The sequence below is a fragment of the Globicephala melas genome, chromosome 3, assembly GCF_963455315.2.
Source record: "Globicephala melas chromosome 3, mGloMel1.2, whole genome shotgun sequence".
Taxonomy (NCBI): Eukaryota; Metazoa; Chordata; class Mammalia; order Artiodactyla; family Delphinidae; genus Globicephala; species Globicephala melas.
In genome coordinates, this window is record NC_083316.1 from 72,649,738 (window position 1) to 72,675,943 (window position 26,206).

General features: G+C 39.1%; 1 protein-coding gene across 1 annotated transcript in view; it reads left to right on the forward strand.

Moving 5' to 3' along the window:
- The window catches only part of ADGRV1 (adhesion G protein-coupled receptor V1), a 564,815-nt gene extending 541,718 nt beyond the window's left edge, over positions 1-23,097 (forward strand). The window contains exons 89-91 of the mRNA XM_060296007.1: positions 10,363-10,554; positions 12,935-13,112; positions 22,644-23,097. Of these exons, the coding sequence (XP_060151990.1) occupies positions 10,363-10,554; positions 12,935-13,112; positions 22,644-22,762 (489 nt within the window). The 3' untranslated portion in view covers positions 22,763-23,097. The remainder of the gene's footprint in view (positions 1-10,362; positions 10,555-12,934; positions 13,113-22,643) is intronic.
- The last annotated feature ends 3,109 nt before the right edge of the window (positions 23,098-26,206 follow it).

A 26,206-nucleotide genomic window follows, 5' to 3' on the forward strand; every position in this document is an offset into this window, starting at 1 on the left:
AATATACCTTGCATTTCTTTTATCTGAGCCTTATAATAATCCATGGAAGTAAAAGTTATTGATTCCCATTTTATAGATGAAGAAACTGAGGTTCATATAAAATATAACTCAATATAACAGTATTTAGCAAATAGCAAAGCAACATATACTAATTATACTAATTGGTATATAATTATACTTATTTACTAATACTACCTATTACACATTAAATTCTAAGATATATGACTTTAAATCCCATTCTCCACAAGAGAATGATTATAACCAGTCAAGAAAATTAAGTTTAGGGCTAGAATAAAATCCTTATTTCAAGTTTTTGTTAAATTATCAATCGTAAGAATTAAACACTCTACTTCCTAAAAGAGTAGAAGATAATACATAGTGTTCTTGGACTCCAAATATAAAACAATATAATACACACTTTGCTGCTTGGTATACTTGTTTTGGTCTAAGGAAGAGAAATGCTCTGTTTAAAGTGTTCTTTTTTTTTTTAACATCTTTATTGGGGTATAATTGCTTTACAATGGTGTGTTAGTTTCTGCTTTATAACAAAGTGAATCGGTTATACATATACATATGTCCCCATATCTCTTCCCTCTTGCGTCTCCCTCCCTCCCACCCTCCCTATCCCACCCCTCCAGGCGGTCACAAAGCACCGAGCTGATCTCCCTGTGCTATGCAGCTGCTTCCCACTATCTACCTACCTTACATTTGGTAGTGTATATATGTCCATGTAAAGTGTTCTTTTTTTAAAAAAAAAGAAAAGTTAAGTGATTGACTTAAGGTCATGGTCATTAAAAGAGGCACTAACTAAAAAATTTATCTTTTACTACCAGTATAACATATATATAAATTTGTGTTCTGAAATATTGGCTATGGAATCAATACATGAAACGAAATCTTTTTTTCCTTTGACTTTCATCACAAGAGATAATACATGCCCACATTTTAAACTTACCGACTATCACAAAGTTGAAAATTTCTGTTGTGAAAGAAGTTTGGGAGTGTGGACCTGCATCATAGGAAGCATTTTAGGCCACAGGACTTAATTAATTTATATGCCTCATATTTTTAACTCTAGTGTAAACTCTTTGAAACAGATACCACATCTTTTATATTATTTTACGAATCACAGAATTTTCCTATACTAGACCCTCAAAAACTTTTCAAAGAATAGTATACAACATTATTTTGAGTAAGAAAGATAAAATATTTGGAAGAGTATCCCCAAATTTAGGTAAGGCCAGTCACTGGACCCATCTTCTACTTCACTTATTTCCCCCTCAGGCAGCGATCTGAGATTTAGGAAGCAGAGGAGCTCCTGGTGGAGCTCCAAGCATTGAACCATGAGACTGGGCATGAAATACTCGAGAAAGCACTGAGCCTGTCTGTCCACTGCCTGTGTGGAACCTAAGTGCACTTCTTGGTGGACACTCAGCTATTATGTATTAATGAATGAATTGAAGATTGTTAGGAGAGAATTTAAATTGCAGACCATCCTTACGTAAAGAGGGCTGGTTAGAATCTGGATTTTTATTAGGATATACTCAATAGCTCTGTTGTTTCAAATAGGATTTCTTCCACAATGCAGGATCCTTCTTGAGCCCTATCTAGCCCTACTAAATTGCCATATAATTCACTGTCATTGACACTTGAGTGAAAGGGGGTGATGTTAATAAAAATGCTGAGACAGCAGGCTAAACCAGGAATCCCAAGCAAACCGGGACTATTCCAGGCAAACCGAGATCTGAGGTTTCTTCAGCTATCGCCCAATTGTAAATCCAACCTTCAGCTCTCTTTCCGCCAAAAATGCTTACATATAAAAATGTGTCCTTACATAATTAACAGCGTGGGGAAAATAAACCCTCTCTAGAAATTGTAGTTTTAAGAAAGGTCATAGACAAGATAGAGTGGTATTTCTGAGTGTTAAGATCTGGTATAAATTTGGGGTGCAGGGGGGTGACTTCTCTGTATTTTCTTTTCTTTCTTCTTCCCCCTTCTGCAATAAATGTTAACAATTGAACTTGGGCTGCTTTAAATTTTTGCTCTTTAAAATTAAAATATCCATACATTTTTAGAGTTTTGTTAGTAAATTAATTATTCCGTAGAGCATTCCTAGAGCTATCTTAGTGTCCTTGTTTCACTGACTAGAAAATTGCAATAAAAAGATACTAAATGATTTCTCCCTATTAAGTAGCTCATTAATCATCAGAAAAGAGTATTTGAAAATAATAACAAATAATATTTTGATAATATGTAATCTGGTTCTTAATATCTAGAATTATTATTGATATCCATTTACATGCTATATTATCTCAAATCTATAAAGGCAAAGATTCCCAGAAGTGTGGTAACTCAGAGTTTCTGTCTGCTGGTGAGATGTCTCAGAATTTGCCAGTTTTGCCAGTTATAAGAAATCTCTTTCTCCTCAGTGCATGATTTATAACCTGTGAGTTTCAGTACAGCAAATCATAGGATGTTGAGTTCCACATTTCTATAAAAGTCTCTATGGACTGTATCCTTATTTTGGAATTGACTCATCAAGAATGTTTCTAAAACAAGGCCATTTAGATCACCTTTGATATTTGATTAACCATGTTATAATGAAATGAATAATTTCTTAGAAGCTTACTAGATTTTTTTCCTTTCAAAAGTGACATAAAAGATGTAGAAGCCCAGTAGTTACATGTCATTGGCTGACTGTCCGCCTTCAGCAACCTGTGGGACAGGAATAAGTCAAAAGTACAAAACTTGGGCATTTCCCAAAGGGGCCTTGGTATCAGAGTTGACTTAATATTGGCAGGCAGGCACACCCATCGTAGAAAATGTGAAATATTCAATGTTCATTGAGTATCTTCAGATGGAATGCCTGAAGTTTGTAGTTTAAAGGAATTAAACTCTGTGCTATATAGTCTTTTGCTCTAAGAATAATAATGAATGAAGTAGATGAGGAGGAAGGAGGAAAACCCCCCATCCAGTGTCAGCATGTAGTTATCAAACTGGCTGATCTCATGTCGTGTGTCAGATCATTCCGTAGCCTAAGGGTACCTTTTTCTTGACAACTCTGTGTATTATGTATTTCAGTCTCTTCTCATTGCTCTCTGGATAGGGGTGACAGTAGACTGCAATATATAATGTATAGTGCTATCAAGGAAAAGCTACCCTTAGGTTAGGGAATGATCTGGTTGTGTTTTTCCCAAAGATATCAGTTACATCTGCAGTGAAGAAATGCCTCTTTTCACTTCTTCTTAATGTCTGTTTGTGCTGATGTGGACCACCTCGCTCTCCTGGAACAGAGTCTTCTCTTGGGGTCCCTGATATAGTGAGCTGTGGCTGTTCTCTCATCTGACCTGCCTGACCAGTCGGTCGTTCCTTGTTTACTTCACTTGTTCCTCTTCCTGTTCGTGTTCTCCAGCTGTGCCGAATCCTGAGCACTCAGCATTTTCCTCTACATAGTGTCTTCCTTAAAAAAATTATATACCATATGGCTTCAGCTTTTACCACTGCACAGCTATTTGCACACTTATGTCTCTAACCTTGCCTTCTCTCCTGATCTCCTGTCTAGTACTTACAATAATCTTATTTTCACTTCAGCATGGATGGTATGTAATTTAGTTTCCACAGCAAAATGATCGCTTCTCCTCTCTTATTTTTATTATCACTGGGTCATTTAATTTTCCCTTTTCATCATCATCAACATTATTCTTTGGTCTCCTATCACTGCACAAACAAGATTAATCCATAGACTTGTTAACAGATACCTGAATGCTAAATTTTTAAGGCCTTTAGAAAAAGCAATTTAAAAGATGCTGACCAAAACTATGTTAAAAAGTCCTTATAGGGTTAAGAATGGTTTTTTCATTTTTAAATGCTGGAAAAAATAGAGAGGAGAATGATATTTTGAGACATGTGAAAATTGTATGAAATTCAAATTTCAGTGTAGTTTCGACAGAGACCATATGCCCTGCTAAGTCTAAAATATTTACTATGTGACTCCCTTCAAGAAAAAAGTTTGCTGACCCTTAGTTTAAAAGATTAATGTTCACTTTATTAAAACAACAAATTCAAAACTCTAGTTTGTTCTTCAGCTTTTAAAAAAAACAGGTGGTTACACACTTATGAAACCACAGTCAAGATACAGGACATTTCCATCACCCCCAAAAGATTCCCCAGGCCCCCTTGCAGAACATCCCTCCCTTTGCATCCATAGCCAGGCAAATACTGATCTGCTTTCTGTCACTGTATATTAATTTGTAGTTTCTAGAACTTTGTATAAATAGAATCATACAGTGGGTACTCCTTTATGTCTGGCTTTTTTTTTTTTTTTTTTTTTTGCCGTACGCGGGCCTCTCACTGTTGTGGCCTCTCCCGTTGCAGAGTAGAGGCTCCGGACGCGCAGGCTCAGCGGCCATGGCTTACGGGCCCAGCCGCTCTGCGGCATGTGGGATCTTCCCAGACCGGGGCACAAACCCGTGTCCCCTGCATCAGCAGGCGGACTCTCAACCACTGTGCCACCAGGGAAGCCCTATGTTTGGCTTTTTTTTACCCAGCATACTGACTTTGAGATTCATTCATATTGTTATGTGTATCAGTAGTTTGTCCTTTTTATTATTATGGGTTTTTTTTTTCAGCTTTATTGAGGTATAATTGACAAATGAAATTGTAAGATATTTAAAGTGTACATCTTGGTGATTTGCTATAAGTGTACAAATTGGCAGTGGGCCGATTTGACCCATCACCATAGTTTGTTGGACACGCTGCCGACTTTTTACTGTTAGACAAAACAAATAGTAAACTTTTGAATAATCTCTTCTGCATAGGAAAACCACCCCAGAGGACAAGGAAACAGCTCACTTTATTTTACTATTGTCATTGTTATTATTATTATTAATATTATTCTGCAGACTCTAGGTATTTCCAGTGCCTGTGGCAGAGATTTCTCAGAGTAAACCAAAAATGGTTCAAATTATTTTTTAAGTACTTATAAATATAACAATATTTAAATAAATAGTCATGGTACAATTTGGCATTTTTGTCATTTAAGTTAAAAACATTTTTCACATTCAAAGCTTAATCCAACTTGAATCTCTTCTCCACTTTTTATTAAAACCTTTAAAAAAAATTATCCTCAGATTCCAAACCTCTTCTCCATTATTTAGTTCCATCCCAGTACTGTCATGACCACTTCCAGCCTTCTCTGCCCCTCAGTCCTACCACCAACTCAATTTGTACTTCTGAAAATTTTCTTATCTAGGAACTCTCAAAGCAGGGTGTTGGTGGGATCAGGGGTTTGTGTTGTTGTAACTTAAAAAAAAAAAAACAACCTTAATTTTCAGTTCCTTCTATCTTGTCAAAAATAGTCTGGCTCCTGATAAGTAGTGTCATGATTGATTAGCACTCCATGCTTTGAAACTTAACAGAAGCATAAAGAACATTGAGAGTCTCTGTGATGAAGTCCTGTAGAACAAGTTTCAAGAAGAAAAGCTGAAGGAAAAGGGACCATACCATCTGGAGATGAAATTGCTGAGGCATAACCTAATAATTGTCTTTTGATTCATGAGTATTAATCTCAAAAAAGACTGACCAAATGTTTCTCCTGTCCATAAGTGACACACACAGAAATATGTTCTTAAATTGCAGATAGAAACTTCAGTTGTATAAAAGAAAAAATATCTTGTCTATGCTCTGGATATTGATGATTAAAAAGAACACATAGAATTGTTGCTCCTAGGACTTAACAATATTTAGAATAGACGTCTTTCGAAGCCCCAACCTTGAAAGTGAAGCCCTGCTACCCAGATATTTCAGTCACAGACATGTCTGAAGCCAGCAGACTAAGTTAACTGAACTTCTGTTGACTCTCCTTGTTCTGAATAAATCGTGTCCCTTAAGTTAATAAGAAATTTTAGAAGAACTTGACATAGCTCATGGTGAACACTAGGTAATTACTGATCCCATCCAAATATTTTTAAGAGCAGTTGGGTGATAATTGTTCCCAGAGATTTCTAAATGTTACAATTGCACTGATAACCAATGGCCATCAAGATGACTCACTTGTTTCCTTTCTCTGTATATTTAATGCACATGTTAGATTGAAGATTCTTACTGTAAATAAGAACATTAACAAAAGCAACTTAAACTGTGAAAAATAAGAGCAGTTCAAAAAATATGAAGTGATGAGAAATGAAATTCCTCCTTTTCTCACACCTGAAAAAAATGTACAAATGCATATACTGCATTTGTCTTTTCAATTCTGTCATTGGCATGACATCCAGTCTTTGCTGCTTAGTCACTGGTGATGCAAAACAGCAGTAGGTCAGCAGCCCAAAAGCTGTGTGAAGCCAAAAAAAAGAAATCACAGAGACTTCACAGGGGTGTCTACCAAGGGAGAACAAAAGCAGAAGCTGTGAAGCCCTGTAAGGAGAAGTAGTCACAAGAAAAAGCAGCAGCATTATGCAAACCCAGTCCCAGCAGAGAAGGCAGAGACAGCCAGGAAGTCACCTGGGGATTCAGCACCAAACAAGCCTACCACCAGAGGGTCACAGACCCAGAAGAGCAGAGACCCAGCCAACAGTGGATGCTTCACTCTCCCATAAGAGAGTCTTGGCACATGTAATGTATAAAACACAAAGACTGAGCCAAAACAAAATTTTATTGAGCAACTACCAAATTACCTAACTATAGTGAGAAAATTAGAGGACTAAAACGAACACTTGCCTGTCCCCACTCCATCGTACTCTCTCCCACTGATGAAACTTAAACACCAGAATTTCTTATTTAACAGATATTTCTTAAGCTCCTCCTGTGTGCCAGGGACCATGCTATAAACTAAAAAATACAACTTTGAGCTAACTGGACATAATCTCTTACTTTCTAGGAGGTTACAATTTAATGAAAGATATTCTTTTTGTAATCCCAAATTTGTAAATTTTGAGTTAAAAAAAAAAAGCCTAATTTTAATGAAGATTTCATTCCTCTAAGTCCTTTATCCTACATTGTTTTGTGCTCTTAGGCTATCCAAAATATAGGTGGTTTTGATTAGGCCATTTGTAGGATTACACTGCCTATTTCTTAACTAGTTTTCATAACAGAATTAACATATACCTAGAGATTTTGAAATTGCACACTTTCCCTGGGTCTCCAAAAACAATATTCCTATTATTTTAATATCTTTGTGCTTCAAAGTTTTAAAAACATAGAAAAGAAAAGCAGCAGTAATAAACGGTCCCTGTGTCCATGTTCCCTTTATTACTAATATACTGACAAATTTGCTTAGACTTTTTTTTAATCATTATTATTTTTGGAAAAATGATAAATATTTATTATAAAGAATTGAAACAAATAATAAAAAGATTAAAAACTTTTAAAGTCACTTCAAACTTCATCCATAAGTAATCCTCATAACTATTAGGTGACTATAATGATGACCAGGAATTTTCCAAATTCCTGGTTTGATACCTGGTTTAACCCTCCTCTGAGATCTTTTTACAAGTCCTGAGAAGCTTAACTATTCTTACTTAAGGGCTGTATCTTAGTCCTCAGAGGGGATACTCAGATCAGTATGAAGCCTTGAGACTTCACTTCCTTCAGAGATAGGCAGCTTAATCAGCTTCCCATTTTACCCACTTCTCCTCTGCCATCACTTCTCGGGTAAATTTGGCAAATGGCAATGTTGATTCTTTCGCACCTCATATGGAACCAACATAAATTTTTGAGATAGGCAGCCAAAATCTTCTGTACTTATTGGCTCCTTCAGATGTTAAGAGTATTTATTAACTCCTTTAGATCATTTTGGTCTCGTTTGTGTCTCTGCTAATAGGTTTAAATTCCTGAATCAAAAGGAATCCAAGGTTGGCCAATCCAGATACAATCTAACTAAAGACTTTTGAAAGCATTTTTCATCATTGTAAGTAGGAGACCCAACAAAATAATCAAAACAGCAATGCACAGAAAGAATTTCCTTCTCTGTAAGCTTTCACTAAATAAGGAAAAGGAAGGACAGATGAATTATATACGTCCTGCTTCTGGAACAGTTAACCTATTATTTTGTAGGATATTGTCTTTGTGAGCAACTTGGGAGTAGCAGGCAATGTTCTATCCTTGCATCTCATTATCTGGCAGTGCACATAGGGGTGGTCTGCAGATTGGATTGAATAATTGAGATTCTAGATTCTCTCTTAAAATTCTTTCACGGAACATCATACAAAGGAGAGCCTGAGATTTAATATACAGCGTTTGGAGTAGGGACTTGTTTTTACTGTGAGGTCAGAAACCTCCACAGCTGAGTACTTTGGCTAATGAAGGTCCTTTTTCTATATTCGCCCAGCCTGGGCTGGGCACAGGCAAATGTCATACAATCTGCGTTTAAACATTCTTTTCTTTCCATTTTAACAGTGTTTATGTTTCCTGGCACACATCTAAAAGATTCAGAATATTTACTATATATGTAAATATGCTTTTAAGGAAAAAAAAACATGCAGTTTTCACATGCAAGTTGTTTTCAGCAGACAGTTCCTTCTCTGAAACACAAAAGACTAGATATAAAAACAAACAAGAGAGAAGTGCTGTTTTAACAAATGGATCCTTGGAGATGGATTTTTAGGACTTTTTTTTTTTCCTGATCCAGCTTTTACCCTATCACTTAGTAACGCTAAGAGAAATCCTGAAATAAATCGGTGACATTCTCACAGTTTTTAAGGCTGACAGTTTAATTTTTTTCCTGTTTTGTCTGTGGCCAATATAATTAGGTCATACCCATGTGAAAAATTACTTGTACAAGAAAAATTTTGGATGTGTATATTTTCAGGAAGATTTGTTTCTGCTAATGTACATGACATCATTTGCATGTGAAAGTAATTCACTTACCCTACATAATTTAGAATATTAATGTTGTTTCCAAAAAACCAAAACGAGCCCAATTCAAAAGGAAATGAATGTTTCTGTTACTAATTTTATATCATGGTTACATTTTAAATGTAAATGGTTACATTTTAAAATATTTTTAGCAGGTAAACCACTGATTTTAAAACATATTTGTTAATTACATAGACTGGAAGCCAACTCAGGAAGGGGTCATTCCAGTAGAAAGAGGAGAAAGGCCTAATTTATAACAATATTCCAGAAATGGCAAATGCTAGCATTCCTACCTTGCAGACTGTCCTCTAATTTCATTTTACATTAAAAGTTAGTTGTAATTCTTGTGCCTTGAGGATTTTCTAATAGACTTTTTACTATTTATTCCAGCAGATACAAGTTTTAAGCCCACAATATTGTTTGCTTTACTGCTTCTACACTGCCAGAAATATTAGGAGATATGGGAGAATGCAAACTTAAAAAAAAATGACCATACTTATTTGTGTTTTATGAAGATCTTGACATTAACTCCTTTTTTTCTTTAACAAGCTGAGTGTCTTGCTTTCATTTTTGTGGATTAATTTTAAAATTTTAGTAATTAAGGAGATTCTTATTTGCTTCCAAAACTTAAACACCAGGATTAACAGACACAAAAGTCACAACTTAACATATTTTATTGGCTGTGTAAAGGTCAAAATTACCAAGCTTTGTAGAAGCACCATTAGAAGTATACAGTAGATCCCTTGTAGAAATCATGAAGGAAAGCCAGTGTAGGCAGTGTCTGGAACACAACTGTAAAATGTGAGTTGCTCTCTGTGACGGAAGCAGAGCAATTGTCAAGAGTTTGACTAGATTGCAAAAGAATTTAAAGGGCCTGCAGATGTTTAAGAATGCACAAGATAGCTTTGTCATTCTCATGTAACGTTTACTGAGAAGCAAGGCATGCTAAATATTAAGCAATCCATATTGAGTCCCTACCCAGCGATTTTATTTCCAACTGAGATAAGTAGGTGAGATATTTAAACAGAATTAGAAGGCTTAATTAGTGCTGCCCTTCCCTGAGTCGCCAAGGTGGCTGGAGCATTACTCCCCATTTTGCTAAGGAAAAAAAATGAGATTAAGTGAGATAGGTGGGAAAAGATAGTAATTTTTCAGAAGGCAAGAGGTTTGCCCTCTAAAACAAAATGTACACAGCTAATCAGATATACTTCTGCAATTCTGTTTTCATGTATTCGTAGAGCTGGATTCAGTTACTGATGTTCTAACCAAGAAAAAAAAAAAAAAGACTTCTAAGTGAGAGAGCAGTTTTCTCAAATGACACTGAAGAACTTTTGTGACATTCAGAAATTTACAGGGGCCTGTTGGTAGACTTCGAACATGTTCTGTCATTCCCAGCTTTGGGTAGCATTTGGAGAACACTTGTAGAAAATCAGCTATGCTTACAATCATGTTTATTCTTTAGCTATGGTAGCAGGACTTCCTTTAATATGCTAGTGTTCTCTTCTTTTGCAGGGACTGTACGTTTTTGTGGTTTATTTCATTCTGCACAATCAGACGTGTTGCCCTATGAAGGCCAGTTACACAGTGGAAATGAATGGGCACCCGGGACCCAGCACAGCCTTCTTCACACCCGGGAGTGGAATGCCTCCTGTTGGAGGGGAGATCAGCAAGTCTACCCAGAATCTGATCAGCGCTATGGAGGAGGTGCCTGCCCTTGCCCTTTCTCCTTCTCTGTTTCTCTCTCTCACTCTTTGATATACAACCTTTCCATTTTATGGAGTACAAGTTAAATGGTGCCATGTAACTTTTAAATCCTTTTCCTACTGACATTCTCTGATCTCTGGTATTTGCTGTGCTCACCATGGTATCATGTCTGTTATCTAATTCTTTTTCCTCCTTGCTTTGTGAGCTCTATTAACCTGCAGTTTGTACCGGGAAATCAGAGCTCTTTCTTCAAAAGCTTCCTAATTGGTTACGGCAGTGACTGAATCTGCTTCAGAAATGGTTTTTCAAATACCGTTTCTTCCTGAAAATATTTTCACAGCTCTCTTCCTTTACTCGTGCCAATCCACTACTTCAATCCCAACAAACAAATAAACCTCCCAATGTTCTCCCTCCACGTCATTTTGGGTTCTTGTGTCTAAATCACATTGCCACCAACCTCTCAGTAGTGCCACCCATAGCATTGGTACCACTGCTTGTATTTTGAAACATACCTGAAGACATTTGTCCAGGAAGAGATGGTAAACAGGTCCCTGACAATTTCTGCAGTGCCTGAGATGTGCTTGCCTACCATTCCTTACACAGCCCATGTTAGTGTCTCTGTATGAAGGAGCCAAGGGGAACAGTATTTGTGTTTGCATCCTGCAAAACGGCAGGAAATCAAAGTGCATATGTCTGAAAAGAAAACAGTTTATACATAGTTAAGTAGGTAAATAGATAATCTACCTGCTCAGTGATATTTTTTTTGTCTTCCGTGTTAATTTAGAAAGTAACTTTATTCATGTCAGGCGAAAATTAAGGTAAGTGATCACAAATAAAGTACCATATTTAAAAATCTTGATATGTGTTTAGTACCCTAAAGGGTTCAGCAATCTAGTACCATTTCTATATCCCATAAGCTCTTAAAACTGAATTATTTTCACATCCCAGGTGGTAACAATAGAAACAGATATTTTTAAGATCAGCAGTGTGGGAGTAAATCTTTAAAATAATGGTTTTTGTCTCTTTACTTGGCTACCCAGTTTAGCATTTGTCTAGATCGACACTATACATTAGCCATTAGCCATGTATGTCTGTTTAAATTTAAACTAGCCACAATTAAATAACAATAAAAATTCACTTCCCTGGTGGCGCAGTGGTTGAGAGTCCGCCTGCCGATGCAGGGGACACGGGTTCATGCCCCGGTCTGGGAAGATCCCACATGCCGCGGAGCGGCTGGGCCTGTGAGCCATGGCCGCTGAGCCTGCGCGTCCGGAGCCTGTGCTCCGTAACGGGAGAGGCCACGACAGTGAGAGGCCCACGTACCGCAAAAAAAAAAAAAAAAAATTCACTTCATCAGTCACCCTGGCCACATTCTAGTGTTCCATAGCCACATATATCTGGTAGCTACCGTAATGGAGAACAAATGTCTAAAACATTTGTGGCATCACAGTGCTATACTGAACTGTATTGAACCATCGCTGTGTTGAACAGTGGTAGTCCAGATGTTCCACTTCTTCGTAAAATCCTTTAAGGTTTCATGTTCTCTCAAATTTATTTCTCCAGCACTCAAATCATTTTTTTCAGTGCGAGGCATCCCCGCAGTGTCTCAGAGAACCTTATATTGGGAGGCAGCAGCTGTGACAGTTCAGTTCCTGGCCTGAGCCACTACTTAAATGTTCACTGGGGGTGGAGCGCAGTGGCATACCCTAAAGTGTGCTCTGCATTCCTCAGCGGCTTAGAATTGGCCTTGATCCAGCTGTCAATGAGGCACTGGCAGAGACATTCCAGAAAGCCACGCAGAGAAGGGAAAGCATTAGGAAAGGAAAGATTAAGGGGTGTTTACCAGTAACCACAAGGGAAGCAAATACATTTACTCATTTCAAGATAGAACTATCTTTTTAATCATTTAATTTTTAAAAAGGAGGACTTTAGCATTCTATCAAAGAGCTTTTCTTTTCAATTCAGTATATCCTCATAGATAGCTACTATACTTAAAATTATATGTTGTATCTTAAAGATTTAGGAGGGTTCTCCAGTTCTTATATTTTTAACAGCTTTGTTTGCACATATTCTATGAAAAAATTTAACGTATTGATTGGGTTAAAAAATAATTCTCTTCTTCCACGCATGACAGCTTAGAAATCTACAAGTAATCCTCGTAGAGAAATTGTTTAGCATCGCCAGATTAGACGGTCTCATGGAGAGACTTACTTTTCTAAGGAACAAAGGTAAAATTAAAGGTCAATTCTAAACAGTTCAACAGCCCTTTCACTCAGTCTTTGTAATGAGATGCAGAGATAAATAGCTCATACAGATTTCAGGGTAAGTATGTATGTACTCATATTATGGTTTCCTTTTCTCCCAACCCCCACCCAAAAAGGTGCCACCTGACTGGGAGAGAGCATCCTTCCGACAAGCCAGCCAGGCCAGCCCTGACTTAAAGCCAAGCCCACAGAATGGCGCCACGTTCCCTTCCTCTGGAGGATATGGCCAGGGGTCACTAATAGCCGATGAGGAGTCGCAGGAGTTTGATGACTTGATATTTGCATTAAAAACTGGTATGTGAACCCACAGACCCCCTTGGAAGTAGGCACTCTCGCTATGCTACAATTTGTATCTTCTTCCCATGAAGTTGCAAAAGTACAATCAGTCACCCGTACCACATCCCAATTCTCATGACCCATTCCTAATCCTAGCCGAATTCTAGGATATTTTGTTCTTGGCACCAAATATGAGACAACCTAAAAATAATTGACAATTTGCTTTTAAGAAAAAGGAATACTCTAACCAGATGTAACTCTCTCTGCACTGGAATCTTGCTAGAACACCAAGATACTGCTGAGTCATAAGAATCTGGTAGTGATCTCCCTGAGAGAGTGTTGCCTCTGACCTACCAAAGAGAATTTCTTATGGAGTATCTTTGGAGCAGAAACTTTCAAAGGCAACATAATGGGCCTCATATAGTTCTACAGTTTTCAAAGTGCCATCATATATATAGTATTTCATTGGCTCTTCCTATACGTTCAACTCCACTCAACCTGTGACCCCAATGGAGAGTTGTTTTCAAATCAAATATGCAACTTTTTTCTTTTCTTTTTTCCCTCAGAAAAATGTTGAACTGTCACTGTTAGAAAAAGTTCAGTGAACTTTTTCATTTCTAGATGTACAAACATGCAAGAAGATGTGTCCGTGCTCAGATGAACCTATTGAAATAGTTATTCAAAAGTGCATGCTACTATATATATATTCCCATGTCAGATCAGTGCTTGGCAGTTGGTAAACCTTTTGTAGATGTTGTTGGAGAATGAATGAATGAATTCATTTCATGAATGAGTGAAAGAAAAATGAAACTTAGAGTTTGCTTGGAGGAGTAGACATTAGATAAACATGACATAAAGAAGAGTAAAATAAGTAGTGGAAAGAGTTATTAATTATTGAGAATTCAAGGAAATGTTTTTAAAAACCTGCTCAGCTGATTCTTGAAGATATATAGAGCTTAAGTAAGTAAAGAGTGGAAGAAAAGCATTGCAGACTGAGGGAATAGAATTAGCCAAAGCCCAGGGCTGCAGGTGCATGACCTGCTTGGGGAGAAGAAGCATGCAGTGTGGCTGGGAGGGAGGGTGAGTAAAGCCAGGCAGCAGGAGAAAAGCCCAGAAAGTAGTTTACCTACATTGTTAATAAGTTACTGTAGTTCCTCCACTGGGTTTCAGCAAGCACCCTCCTTGGGATATTCCTAGACATCCTTGGTGAAAGGATCCCCTGACCAAGTATATTTGGGAAACTGCAGAGATTCACAACTCACTTGAGCATTTTAGCAGCTCTAAAAAGTCCTAGAGTAAAGAAAACCACTTCACTTAATTTAACTTGGGGCTTCCAGAATACATTTAGTGGTAGATTCATTTGGGGGAGCAGAAGACTTCCTGATACCCTGCATAATATTAAAATGCTCTTCAGATGCCATGCTAAGGGATGGGATTTTTATAGAACTCAGTGAGCCATCGAGGTTTTTGAGGAGAGGCACAACATGTTCCCACTGGTTTTGAGGCAAAATAACTCTTAGGGAAGTCTGAAGAATAAATTTAGAAACAAAATCAGAAAGGCTGAGAGGTGTTTACCATGGTCCCAGGGAATAAGGTTTAGACCTCAAATCTGGTGAGTGGAAAGAAAAAGGACAAGAAGAATGCTGAGGAAACACTGAGAGGACAGTCACCAAAGGCTCCTGCTTCTCACCTAGGTGACTGAGGGATCATACATAGAGCATTTGCTTGTTTATTTGTTTTCAAGGGGAAACTGATGAGTTCAGACTTGGATAATTTGATCATTCTGCCTGGTGGCTCTTCAGGAGTCAAGTTGGGATCTTTGGCGAGGGATCGGGGTTGGAAGTAATGGTCTGAAAGGCATCATGCAGAGATTACATTTGAAGCTATGGGGATGAATAAATTTAGTCTGGAAGAGTGGAAGCTAAGAGATGAGAAGAAAAGAAGTGAGGGAGGGAGAGGGAAGAAGGGAAAACACGAGAAAGGAAAAGGAACAAGAAGAACATCTAAGATGATACCTACGTTTAAGCGTAAATAGAAGAGGGTCCCACAGAGGACACTGTAGCATGGTCAGCATGAAAACTAGAGAGAAGTGTTTCATGAAGGAGGAAGGAACAACTGTATAGAATGCCCATTCGAGCTAGGACTGAAAGGGGGCTTTCAGATTACAAATAGTTCCCAGGGTAGATTATGTCCCCAGCACTGCAATGCAGTCAGTTGATGTTACAGCACTGGAAGCATAAAATGAATTCTTGCGACGTAATTAAATTAGATCTGGGTCCTATATATATATAACAAGTACTAAATGCATTCCATTCCGGAATGTATGGAATGGCTTACTTACTTATAGTCTGCGTTTAGCATTCCTTAGAGTTCACTAAACTCTTTAGGAAGTAAATACTTTAAAAGACCACAATAGCAGTCTCTAACACTGGCCCCCTCTATTTTTAGAAAAGGTACGATAATAATCAAGTTCCACCCCCTAGATGCTTTCCATCATACAATATGGTCAAATCAAAGGAGCAGTCCACCTGCCACTCCATCCACAGTGGAATTCACAATTGATACATAGGCCAGATGTGGACCACCAGGGAGTTTTATTTGACCTTCATTGCACTTTAACAATTTTTTGTGGCAAAATTTTAAAATTCAGAGATATCCTGTAAAAATCCAGAATATGTTTTAAAACAAAATCTACCAATAGAGTGCTTAAAATCTAACACAACACTGCTTGATTGGAGCTGAGTAATGGCTGCCCCTTTAGACAGGACATGAGCTCTTTAGTTTGTCCAGTGCCCACCAGACCTGTGTCAATGATTTATGTGAGCCTCCCTGGCACCTGTGATGTTTGAGTTTGCAAACCTTGACCTATCTCAGGTCCACCTTAACTGCGGGCCACACCAAGTCAACTACTGGGAACAGTGGGACTTCCAAGTCTTTTTCATTTGAACCCCTAAACAACTTTGAAAAGTTATATTACCCTTTGCATATATCTAAATAAACATCCAAAGGTTTTCATAAGTTTAAATAGAATCAAACAATGTCATTTCTATTATAAATTTTAGGGTTTAAGGGCCTAAGTACCAGAGCAATTTGATACCACTGCTATTCATTTTATTTTAAATATGTACAAGAAAGCTCTTCTTTTACATTTGGGGATTTTACACTATTCTCTTTGAACTTGTATTACCATTCTACTCCCGACACAGAATTTTATCCTAATGTAATATATTTTATGTTTGAAATTCATTTAATTGGTATAAAATAGAAGCCCTTGTCCCAAAGCCACTCATGGACTTGTTTTTCCATTTGAATTTTAGCCATATTGAATTCCTTAAAGCAAAAAAAAAAAAAAAAAAAAAAAAGGACACAAAGGAAAACACTTGACCTTTTTTCATTTTTAAAATAAATTATCTTTCTATGAGAAATTCACATTTCACTCTAAAAAGAGGACATCATATCTTTCAATTAGTTGTTCTTGAAATGCATCAGCCTCTCCACAGGCAAATGAGACACTCAGTTCTAGACTAGTGATGCCATGGTTATTATTAGTTATTTTAATAGAACTTTCCAATGTATCATCAGTGTCCCCAGCCAGGACTGTGGGAGAATGAGAACAGTCACCCTGGGACAGCCTCCATTTAGGGAAGAGGAGAAGGTAGAGAGCTAACTAGAACAGATTCAGCCTACACAGAGTGTGAGTCCAGGATGGAGGGGCATGTGCTCTATTTACATCCCTAACAAGAAGTGTTTTTTTATTTTAATGTAATAAAAATGATTTTTTATTTTAAATGTATTCATTTTTAAATCATGGCATTTTTATGTTGATCCAAAGCTGACAAGACTCTAGAAAATGTCAATCTGGGAGCCTGTTGGGCTTAGAAACAGGGTGTTTTTCCACAGGGGCTTCTCCCAGAGGGACTAATCTGATTCTCCATCATCCTTAGTCCCTTAACTTCCTTATTTTACCTCAGACCAATGACACTAAAGTCATGGTAAACTTTTCCATACTGGAAACGTTTTGTTTGTTTTTTTGTTTTGTTTTTTTTATTTTTGGCTGCGTTGGGTCTTCATTGCTGTGCATGGGCTTTCTGTAGTTGTGGCGAGCGGGAACTACTCTTCGTTGCAGTACACAGGCTTCTCACTGCAGTGGCTTCTCTTGTTGTGGCACGTGGGCTCAGTAGTTGTAGTTCGTGGGCTCTAGAGCGCAGGCTCAGCAGCTGTGGTGCACGGGCTTAGTTGCTCTGTGGCATGTGGGATCCTCCTGGACCAGCACTCGAACCTGTGTTCCCTGCATTGGCAGGTGGATTCCTAACCACTGTGCCACCAGGGAAGCCCAAATTTGGAAAGATTTTGATTTTTTTTTTTCCTCAGAAGAAGATTGAAGGAGTATGATCTTTGTATCACTGCCACATTTTAAAAGGCCATAGAAAATAAGAATGGGCTCAAAGAGGGTTCAGAGAGCTCTGTGTTGGAATCCTAGCTCTGCAGTCAACTACCTGTGTGACTTTCAGTAACTAACTCAACCTTTCAGTTTCCTCATTTATCAAATGTTCTTTTTTAAAAATTTTATTTATTTTATTTATTTATTTTTGGCTGCATTGGGTCTTTGTTGCTGCACGCAGGCTTTCTCTAGTTGCAGCGAGCGGGGTCTACTATTCCTTGCAGCGTGTGGGCTTCTCATTGCAGTGTCTTCTCTTGTTTGCGGAGCACAGGCTCGAGAAGCGCGGGCTTCAGTAGTTGTGGCATGCAGGCTCAGTAGTTGTGGTACATGGGCTTAGTTGCTCTGCAGCATGTGGGACCTTCCCGGACCAGGGCTCGAACCCGTGTCCCCTGCATTGGCAGGTGGATTCCTAACCACTGTGCCACCAGGGAAGCCCATCAAATAAGTGTTCTTATTGTAAGTTTTCATGAAGTTTGGAGATTGTCTATGTGAAAATTCTACCACAGTGTCTGGCAGAATTTAAATTCAGTATGTGGTATAAATTATTTGTTGGGTTCGATTTGTTGTTATGTTTAAAAACAGTTTTAACTATTCATAATGTGTTCTGTAACACCTGGGTGTTCACTGCACCATAACTATTGAGTGAGGGAGGTTCGTGCTTGAATGTGTGCCAAGGAGTTTGAAATTTATTCTATAGACAAATATGAACACGTGAAACCTGTGGGACAAAGAAGTCACACGAATAGAGCTGCCCCCATAAGAGGCTGTAGGATGTAAAAGACAACACCCTACATCTGGGGTCAGAAGTCCAGTTGGGGGACTTCCCTGGTGGTCCAGTGGTAAAGAATCTGCCTTCCAATGCAGGGGACACGGGTTTGATCCCTGGTCAGGGAACTAAGATCCCACATGCCGCGGGGCAATTAAGCCCACGTGCCACAACTACTGAGCTCGCGCTTCAACTAGAGCCCACGTGCCACAGACTACAGAGCCCACACGCCCTGGAGCACACACCACAACTACAGAGAGAAAACCCACACGCCACAACTACAGAGAGAAAACCCGCACGCCACAACTACAGAGGAGCCCACGCACCATAAGGAAGAGCCCGCACAACAAAAGATCCCGCACGCCTCAGCGAAGACCCCGCATGCCTCAACTAGGACCCGACGCAGGCAAACAAAGAAAATTGTTTTTAAAAAATTAAAAAAGAAAAGAAGTCCAGTTGGATATCTTCATTCTGTGACTTCCCTGCTGTGTGACGTGGGCAACTCAGTGAACACCTCTGATCCCCATTCAGTCCCTATGTCTGTAAAACAGGACTAATAATCATGCTTTCCTAATTAAAGCATGTTTGAAATGTTGAGGAAAGGAGAGACTCTAGATGAATGTGAATTATTACTTGTAGTTCCTTTGACATTGCCCGTTCAGTCTACCAAGGGGGAGAGTTAACTGTTATCACAGTTGCTGGATTTTTCGTGAATTTTTGGCTTAAAATTTAAATATGAAAATACCTTGCAGAAAATCAGGATACTTACTGCCAAATACCTTCCTAGACCATTGAATGAATTACAAAGAGACAAGAAACCTGGGCTGTGTTCCCAGTTCCGCCGTGTTATACTTGTATGTAGAATGTGTCCTTTCTGAGTCTCAGCAAGGGATTAGGATTTGGGTATTGTGCATTTATGTCAACTGGGAGGAAATTGAAAAGGAGGATGAGGTGGATCATACAGATGTGGTGACTCAGGGGAGGCTGTATCTAGAACTTGCTGACATCTTCCAGGGCTCTGGGCTACTGAACAAGCTGGTGACACCCAGTCGCTTGTAAAGCTGCACCCCACGTTGAACCTTCCAGCCCAGTGTGCTTCGTCCCTCACAGTCTGCTCAGCAGGCTCTTAGTTCAGAACTTCTAATGTGCTTTGTCTCCATGCTGGGCAGATGCTTATGCATTCCTAGTGGCATTTAGAGCAGGCCAACCTTGAAACCGAGGAAGTTGGTGCTCATTTGTTCATTAAACCCCACTCTTCCCTGGTGCTAATGCTGGGGTCCTCGCTGTTTCTCTGTAGTTGACCCCATATTGGGCAACTCTGTTACTCACCGAGATCAAGCTGCTATAGGCCTCAGGGCCTCAGTCACCTTCTCTTTATAAAATGGCAATGTGTCACTGGTCCACTTGGAGGTTCTTCTAAGTCAGACAGTTCCTCTGCTTCCCTGGCAGAGAAACATGGGCCCTTTGTCCTTCAAAGGCAGTGTGGCAAACTCAAATGTTACTCACATGTAGGGCCAAACACCATAACTGATTCAAGAGAGCTGATAAAAACAGTGGCATACCAAAAGGTAGTACCTGGTCCATGTTTTGGTGGTGGTTGTTTTATATAATCCAGAAATACTGGCCCAGTGTTGCCTTGTCTTCTGCTTTTTAAAGAGAACCCCCAAATCTGATTTTTTATTTTAAATGTATTCATTTTTAAATCATGGCAACTAACTAAATTTTTGAATATACATTGTCATTGGTAATATGCTAGTTCTTAATTGAGGAAAGAGTTCACAGGTGTTTGTCAGGTTTTGCTTCATGACTTACATGTACATTATATATAGAGGTACCCTACAATTTATCATCCATACCAGGACAATTCAAGAGAGTAAAAGGGATGTGATTAATAATTTTTTCAGGTATAAACTAGGACTTTTCTTTTCAAATATTGCATCCTCCAGCTCCCTGCTTGAAGGAATAGTGAAAGAAGTATTTGTGAAAGGGTGTGGAAATGGGCCTTGACGGATAGGTAGGAAGACGCTCAGGCTGGATTTACATGGCACTGCAGGACCAGTCAAGAGAAATCACTTTGAGAAAGCTCTCCAATGGGCAAAAGTTGGAATATGTCTATCTGGTGAGGTCCAGCCGGGTTAGGAGTATCTTGAAAGGCAAGGCAGAGGGTTCCAGGCTGACGCAGTTGACAATAGGAACTAATGTTTGTTCTTGAGAAGACAGTGGAATGCAGAATGGATCAGAGGAACAGAACAGGCAATACAAATGGAAGAGGAATTTTCAAGAACTAGGATGCAGAGCATAATTTATTAATACACTGAGCAAACATTTACTGAACACTCACAGTGTGCTGGGCACTGTCCTATTAGCTAAGAGACATAATCCAATGGGAGAATCTGAAATTTTAAAAGAGAATCATCATGTTTCCAAGGGTAGCAGAGGGGATACTACCTGAGTTGATAATTTATAGGAAGAGTGGAAGCAGCCAAGCTAAAGCGTTGAGGGGGCAGGGAAGGAGCATCCTAGGCAGAAATGCTTGAATAATAACACGGTGGGGAAAGGGAGTGACCAACAGCTCTAGTGAGACATTAGGCTAGAGAGCAGGCAAGAATCAGGTGGATCGTGCCTTGAAGCTGGGCTGAAGACAAGCCCTCCAGAGGTCAGACCGCAGGAGGAGATGCAAAAGAAAGCAGAATAGCTTTGGAAAGGGTCAACAGAGGACTTCCCTGGTGGCACAGTGGTTAAGAATCCACCTGCCAATGTAGGGGACACGGGTTCGAGCCCTGGTCCACGAAGATCCCACATGCCGCGGAGCAGCTAAACCCATGTGCCACAACTACTGAGCCTGCACTCTAGAGCCCGCGAGCCACAACTACTGAGCCTTCACTCTAGAGCCCGTGAGCCACAACTACTGAGCCCACGTGCCACAACTACTGAAGCCCACACACCTAGAGCCTGTGGTCCACAACAAGAGAAGCCACTGCAATGCGAAGCCCGAGCACCACAAGGAAGAGTAGCCCCCGCTCGCCACAACTAGAGGAAGCCTGTGCGCAGCAACGAAGACCCAACGCAACCAAAAATAAATAAATAAATTTATTTAAAAAAGGAAAGAAAGAAAGAGTCAACAGGTCAGTGGATGAGTGGATGAGATGGGCCAGTGCAGTGTCAGAGAAACAAAGCCAGGAAGTGGAGTTTCAGCAGCAGCCTTTAACAGAGAGAGGGTGGGAAGGACAGAGACCCAAAAGAAGGAGGGTTTGGCTAGAAAGAGGTCATTAGTGGGCTCCTGCTTCCATCTCCGAACAGGTTAAGAAGAAGCTAATCCACTATCTTCCCATAGCTACTAACTGCAGAATTGCCTTTCCTACATCTCAGACAGATAGGGAAGTCTCAGCTGCCCAGGCAACTGGTTTTTCACTTCCCTTCTTGTTTGCAGTCTTGTGCCCAGCAGAGGGGGTGGGGCTGGGAACTGTAATCTCTGGTGATTCAGCCAACAGCACACCCTGTGACCACATACCTAGTCCGCGTGTATGTGTGTGTGTGTGTGTGTGTGTGTGTGTGTGCGCGCGCGCGCGCGCGCATGAGAGAGTGTGTGTGTGTGTGTTTATGTGTTCCTCTGCACATTACAGAAGAAAACAACAAGGTGTTAGTCTAACATAGTGTCAAGTTTTCTGAATTATTCTGAGTCGTGAAAAAAGTAGTAAACAGTGGAGCGTCCTCAAAACAGAGATTCCAGGCGCTATCTTCAGTTAACAGCTAGCTTTGTGGGATTCTTGTGCAGATCTGTTTTGGCACTGTGTTACATAATTATTTTTATCTTAGGAGCAGATCTGAGTCATTGAGAGCCAGTGTCTTCTGGGCACTGATATGATACCAGGTGTTGTCATGCACAGTTTTCTTCTCGGATGCCTGCCACAGAGTCTCAGCTGAAGGACTTACTAGGTTTGGTACATGTAGGGTTGGAGGTTATATGTTTTCTAACAGCAAATCCTACCCCCCTGCTGAAAAATTCTAATAACTTGCCTGATCTTTTTTATTTTAGTAATCTCCCCATTAAGAAATGCTATTCTTTGGAGTAAGTTATACCTGTCAGCCATGTAGAAACAGAAAAAAAGATTGAGAAGCCAAATTCATGTCTTTAGAAATTAATTTGTACTTATAAAAACTACCAAAAGGAATTTAAAATACAGTTTTATAATTGCTAGGTATTAATAATATTTATTCTAAATGTATAGCTCACTTTTTACTAATATAATAGAAGTAAACGTGTGTTGACTTACTGTAACTTGACCGTTAATTTGCTGGACTAATAGTTGGGCGTTTTGTGTTTATTCTTTTTCTATTGCAGGAGCTGGTATCAGTGTCAGTGATAATGAATCTGGTCAAGGCAGCCAGGAGGGAGGCACCTTGACTGACTCCCAGATCGTAGAACTCAGAAGGATCCCCATCGCCGACACCCACCTCTAGCACCTCAGTAACCATTAGAATGAGGGTACTTCCCTGTTTGTATTGGCTCTGTGCTAAAACTTTCTAAGTACATGCAGCCGTATAATAGGACTCTGTGAATTGTACTGGATGACTAACCCAGAGGTGATTGTTGTGTTTGGAATATAAATTACTTATCTTTGTGCAATCTGAAAATTAACTGCTATAATGAAAGACTGGATTGATTTGTATCAGTTAATAGGATTGGCATGTCAGTTAATAGAATGTACATATTCCAAGAGTATTAGTTGTTTTTTAATGATGCTACATGGCTAACATTGTTTAATAAAAGTAATAACAATCAATAAAAACCATAGAATCCATTTGGCATGACCCAGGCTCATTATTTATGAGGAAATACTGTGCCTGAGCAAAGAAACAAACTCTATCTAGATGATGTCCAGCACCCCATTTCTTCCCGCATTGATACAGGTGATCCAGATTGAAGACTTCACCTTCATTCCTAAAAACCGTAAAATGTATTGTCTGTTGATTTTGTACCTGAGTGTCGACGGAGTACTGTAGTTTACATAGTCTTTCATCAAAAGTATGTATTTCTGCTCATTATAAAATTAGGGATCTGGGGCTTCCCTGGTGGTGCAGTCGTTGAGAGTCCGCCTGCCGATGCAGGGGACACGGGTTCGTGCCCCGGTCCGGGAAGATCCCACATGCCGCGGAGTGGCTGGGCCCGTGAGCCATGGCCGCTGAGCCTGCGTGTCCGGAGCCTGTGCTCCGCAACGGGAGAGGCCACAGCAGTGAGAGGGCCGCGTACTGCAAAAAAAAAACAAAAAAATTAAAAACAAATTAAAAAAGAAATTAGGGATCTGAACATTTTCCAGAATGAATGTTCTGTTCCCGGTTAAAAATAACTCCATCAAGCATTTTAGTACAGCTAAGAAGAGGATCATCCAAACAGTGCAGAGTTTGTTTGGGAGAAATATTTCTTGGTTTGGATTTTTCAGTCTTTGTCTTGGAATGAGAAATCAGCAAGTCTGTCCTAGAACAAACCCTATTATGTTCAAGATGATTTCATTGACTATGGTTCCAGAGGAATCATTAAGAACAGAACAAGTTTGTTCTAAGAAAGCCTTTTTGACCTTTTATTTTTGAATTCCTAAGTATTTGGGGGAAAATCAGTAGTCATTTCAAGAAAAAATTTGAAAATCTGCCTAAGGGAAAATTTTGTTCTGTTAATCATTTCACTTAAAAACATAATTAAAACACCCAAGTGTTCTATCATCACTGTGAAGCATGGCTTTATTTTTTATAAAATAAGGTGGCATTACTGATCTTGATGAATTATAAAATGACTCTCCTTTCTTCTTCCTGTTGGTCCTCCCCTACTTCCATTTCCTCATATATTAAGCTTTGATCAGTGACTTTTTAGGTAGGAAACAGAAGCTGCACAACAAAATCAAACAGCCTAAAAGACAAAGGCAGCATCGTTGGCAGAGTTATAATCCTTTTTAGGAAGTTTAGAAATGGTGCTAATAAGATTGAATTTACGTTATATGACAAATAAGTTAGTGTCTCTCTCAACCTACAGCATTGTACTGTAGTCTCTTCCAAAATAAGAAGCAATTGATGGAATTGGTTATAAAATAAAAATTTAACATGAAAATTTTAAAATTGGTAATAAGCATTTTAAAATTGTTAATAGGTTTTAATGAATTTGAGGCTAAGATAATGATTACAGAAATGTGAGATTTCATGGTGTGGAATCCATGAGTCATAATTACTATAACATTTTTTTTGCAGATTCCTTGATTCCTATTTGTCACTTAAGGTAAAGTTATTATCAGCATTTTTGAAGTGCCTAAATGGATTATAACTACACCATAATGAATTCTCTAACAAAGACAATTGTCAATAGCTATTTTCATTTCTACGTGTTGTCAGAATTTGGGAAAATCTGACCAAAAACATGACCAATCACAGACACCTTTCTTACTTCAGCTTACTGAATTTCTATTGTTATCCCAAACGCCGTCTTGATAAAGAATCAAAAGAAACTCCTGCCACTGATCAGCATGATTCTTTAAACATTAGAAGGAAAGGGCAAGATTTCTAGAAGCCGCAGTGCGAAAACAAATAAGCTTCATATTCCAACAGCAGCAATATTTTGCCATCCGGTTTCCTCTCAATGTAGAGTGAGATGGGACATCAGCCAGGGAAGGATAGTACCAGGTAGGAGGAAGCAGATCAAATCAAAGTCTTAAAAATGAAAACTCGAAGACTAGAACTAAAACACCTTGTGATCTTTCTTTTTCAGGAGGTTTTATGCTCCCTTTCTCCATGACTTTTTTTTTTTTTTTCCGGTACGCGGGCGTCTCACTGTTGTGGCCTCTCCCGTTGCGGAGCACAGGCTCCGGACGCGCAGGCTCAGCGGCCATGGCTCACGGGCCCAGCCGTTCCGGGGCATGTGGGATCTTCCCAGACGGGGGCACCAACCTGTTTCCCCAGCATCGGCAGGCGGACTCTCAACCACTGCGCCACCAGGGAAGCCCCTCTCCATGACATTTTTAAAATAGCTTTATTAAGATAGAATTCACATTCAATACAACTCACCCATTTAAAATGTGCAATTTAGTGGTATTTGATTATATTTCATTATTGGGGGGTTTTACAATTAATTTTTATTGCAGTATAGTTGCTTTACAATGTTGTGTTAGTTTCTGCTGTACAGCAAAGTGAATGAGTTATACGTATACATATGTCCCCTCTTTTTTAAAATTTCCTTCCCATTTAGGTCACCACAGAGGATTAAGTAGAGTTCCCTGTGCTATACAGTAGGTTCTCATATTGGGGTTTTTTTAATTGTTGTAAAATATGTGTAACACCAAATTTGCCATTTTAGCCATCTTTAAATGTAGTTTTTAAATTCAGTGATATTAATTATACTCACAATGTTGTATAATCATTACCTCTATTTCCAAAACATTTTTATCACCCTCAGACAGAAACTGTGTATTCATCCCATCTCTTTGACATTTCCTTCCCTCTGTCAGTAGACACCTAACATTTCTTTGGGAAATGTCTCTGCTTCTGCACTTTTGTAACTATTTAAAATTTGTTTTTCTTGTTGCTTTAGTTTTTTTCTCAACTTTTTTTTTTTTTTTTTTTTTTTAGAATGTTAAGGCAAAAAAGAAGGATTTTCCTAATTTGGATGCAAGTGCAGACAGGTATGCATTTGAGGTATGGAGCAGCAGTAGAGCCCACAGAATTCCAACCAAGACAGGAGCCTAGGCAAATGAAAATCATAGTAAGCAAAACACAGAACGAATTCCACCCTGGAACTGTATCTTTGTGTTGGCTTTCAATCTCTTGAGGTGTTTTAGGGTTTAATTAATACTTTCCATGGTTCCTAAATCTGACCAGAGAAGTTTCAATACGCAATGGGGGTATGGCTGGAAAAAGAAAATGCCA